Source organism: Micromesistius poutassou (assembly GCF_964030765.1).
Source record: "Micromesistius poutassou genome assembly, chromosome: 3".
In the NCBI taxonomy this organism is placed as follows: domain Eukaryota; kingdom Metazoa; phylum Chordata; class Actinopteri; order Gadiformes; family Gadidae; genus Micromesistius; species Micromesistius poutassou.
In genome coordinates this window covers 22,337,857-22,340,356 of record NC_140273.1, presented here as the reverse complement: position 1 = coordinate 22,340,356, position 2,500 = coordinate 22,337,857, and the positions used below count along the sequence as shown (strand labels likewise).

The following is a 2,500-nucleotide window of genomic DNA, read 5'->3' as shown; positions in this document are numbered from 1 at the left end:
ACAACCGCAGAACCAACACAACCACAGAACCAACACAACCTGAACCAACACAACCGCAGAACCAACACAACCACAGAACCAACACAACCTGAACCAACACAACCGCAGAACCAACACAACCTGAACCAACACAACCTGAACCAACACAACCTGAACCAACACGACCGCAGAACCAACACAACCTGAACCAACACGACGGCAGAACCAACACAACGGCAGAACCAACACAACCTGAACCAACACAACCTGAACCAACACGACGGCAGAACCAACACAACCTGAACCAACACAACCTGAACCAACACAACCTGAACCAACACAACCGCAGAACCAACACAACCACAGAACCAACACAACCGCAGAACCAACACAACCGCAGAACCAACACAACCTGAACCAACACAACCGCAGAACCAACACAACCTGAACCAACACAACCGCAGAACCAACACAACCTGAACCAACACGACCACAGAACCAACACGACCACAGAACCAACACAACCTGAACCAACACGACCGCAGAACCAACACAACCTGAACCAACACAACCTGAACCAACACAACCTGAACCAACACAACCGCAGAACCAACACAACCGCAGAACCAACACAACCGCAGAACCAACACAACCTGAACCAACACAACCTGAACCAACACAACCTGAACCAACACAACCTGAACCAACACAACCTGAACCAACACAACCGCAGAACCAACACAACCTGAACCAACACAACCTGAACCAACACAACCGCAGAACCAACACAACCGCAGAACCAACACAACCGCAGAACCAACACAACCTGAACCAACACAACCTGAACCAACACAACCTGAACCAACACGACCACAGAACCAACACAACCTGAACCAACACAACCACAGAACCAACACAACCACAGAACCAACACAACCGCAGAACCAACACAACCGCAAGAACCAACAGGACGGCAGAACCAACACAACCTGAACCAACACAACCTGAACCAACACAACCTGAACCAACACAACCTGAACCAACACAACCTGAACCAACACAACCTGAACCAACACAACCTGAACCAACACAACCGCAGAACCAACACGACGGCAGAACCAACACAACCTGAACCAACACAACCTGAACCAACACAACCTGAACCAACACGACCACAGAACCAACACAACCTGAACCAACACAACCACAGAACCAACACAACCTGAACCAACACAACCTGAACCAACACAACCGCAGAACCAACACAACCGCAGAACCAACACAACCTGAACCAACACAACCTGAACCAACACAACCGCAGAACCAACACAACCGCAGAACCAACACAACCGCAGAACCAACACAACCGCAGAACCAACACAACCGCAGAACCAACACAACCGCAGAACCAACACAACCGCAGAACCAACACAACCTGAACCAACACAACCTGAACCAACAGGACGGCAGAACCAACACGACGGCGGCGCGGGACTCACCCTGGACCAGGGTGTAGAAGGAGTCGATGGAGGACAGGTTGGTGGTGATGGCCACGTCCTCGTCCCGGCCGGACGTCTCGATGTCCACCACCACGGAGCCCGAGGACATGTCCCCGTGGAGGTTGGTGACCACGCCCGTGGGGAAGGTCACGTTGGTCAGCCGGCCCTCGCTGTCGTAGCTGCGTGGACGACAAGGACCCGTGGTTATCCTCTGGACACGACGCGGTGAAGGTGAAGGGACGGGTGGCGTGAAGGTCAGCACTGGAGCAGGGGTCCGAGCGGGGCTGTGGACAGCGCGGGCTGGTGTGTGTGTGTGTGTGTGTGTGGCGGGCGGGCTAGGACTCACTCGTAGAAGGTGGTCCAGCCGATCTGGATGCTCTTGGTGGCCAGGAGGCCGCTGTTGCCGTGGTAGCTGAACAGCACCAGCTCCTGGCCCTGAGCGGTGAGGGACTTCAGCCCTCCGTTGGTCCCGATGGTCAACCAGATGACCTGCAGCACACACGCACGCGCACACACACGGACGCACGCGCACACGCACGCACGCACACACACACAGACGCACACACATGCACGCACACACGCACGCACGCACACACACACAGACGCACACACATGCACGCTCACACACACACACGCACACATGCACGCGCACGCACACACACGGACGCACACACACGCACGCGCATGCACGGACACACACAACCACACACACACACACACACACACACACACACACACACACACACACACACAACCACACACACACACACACACACACACATGTCCAGTGTTTCAGTGGTAACATGTTTCCAGGTATTTCTTACAGTGTTCCCGTACTGCTGCTGTGGTGTTTCATACATAAAGAAACACGTTGCATGACAATGAACCACTCCCCACGACTCAATAACGTACGGCCTGTTTTCCGCCGTCTTTTTACTGCCTGAACCGCGGACAATAGCTTACCTGGTTGTCGGGGGCAACCACTCGCACCGGCATCCTGTTTGTGTCCCTGCGGATGCGCA

General features: G+C 54.3%; 1 protein-coding gene across 1 annotated transcript in view; it reads right to left on the bottom strand.

Moving 5' to 3' along the window:
* Positions 1-2,500, bottom strand: part of tenm3 (teneurin transmembrane protein 3) — a gene marked incomplete at both ends in the record, with an annotated part of 87,157 nt that overhangs the window by 26,155 nt on the left and 58,502 nt on the right. The window contains 3 exons of the mRNA XM_084466045.1: positions 1,479-1,657; positions 1,825-1,967; positions 2,442-2,500. The exon at positions 2,442-2,500 is cut by the window's right edge and continues 47 nt beyond it. Coding sequence (XP_084322171.1) covers positions 1,479-1,657; positions 1,825-1,967; positions 2,442-2,500 — 381 coding nt within the window. The remainder of the gene's footprint in view (positions 1-1,478; positions 1,658-1,824; positions 1,968-2,441) is intronic.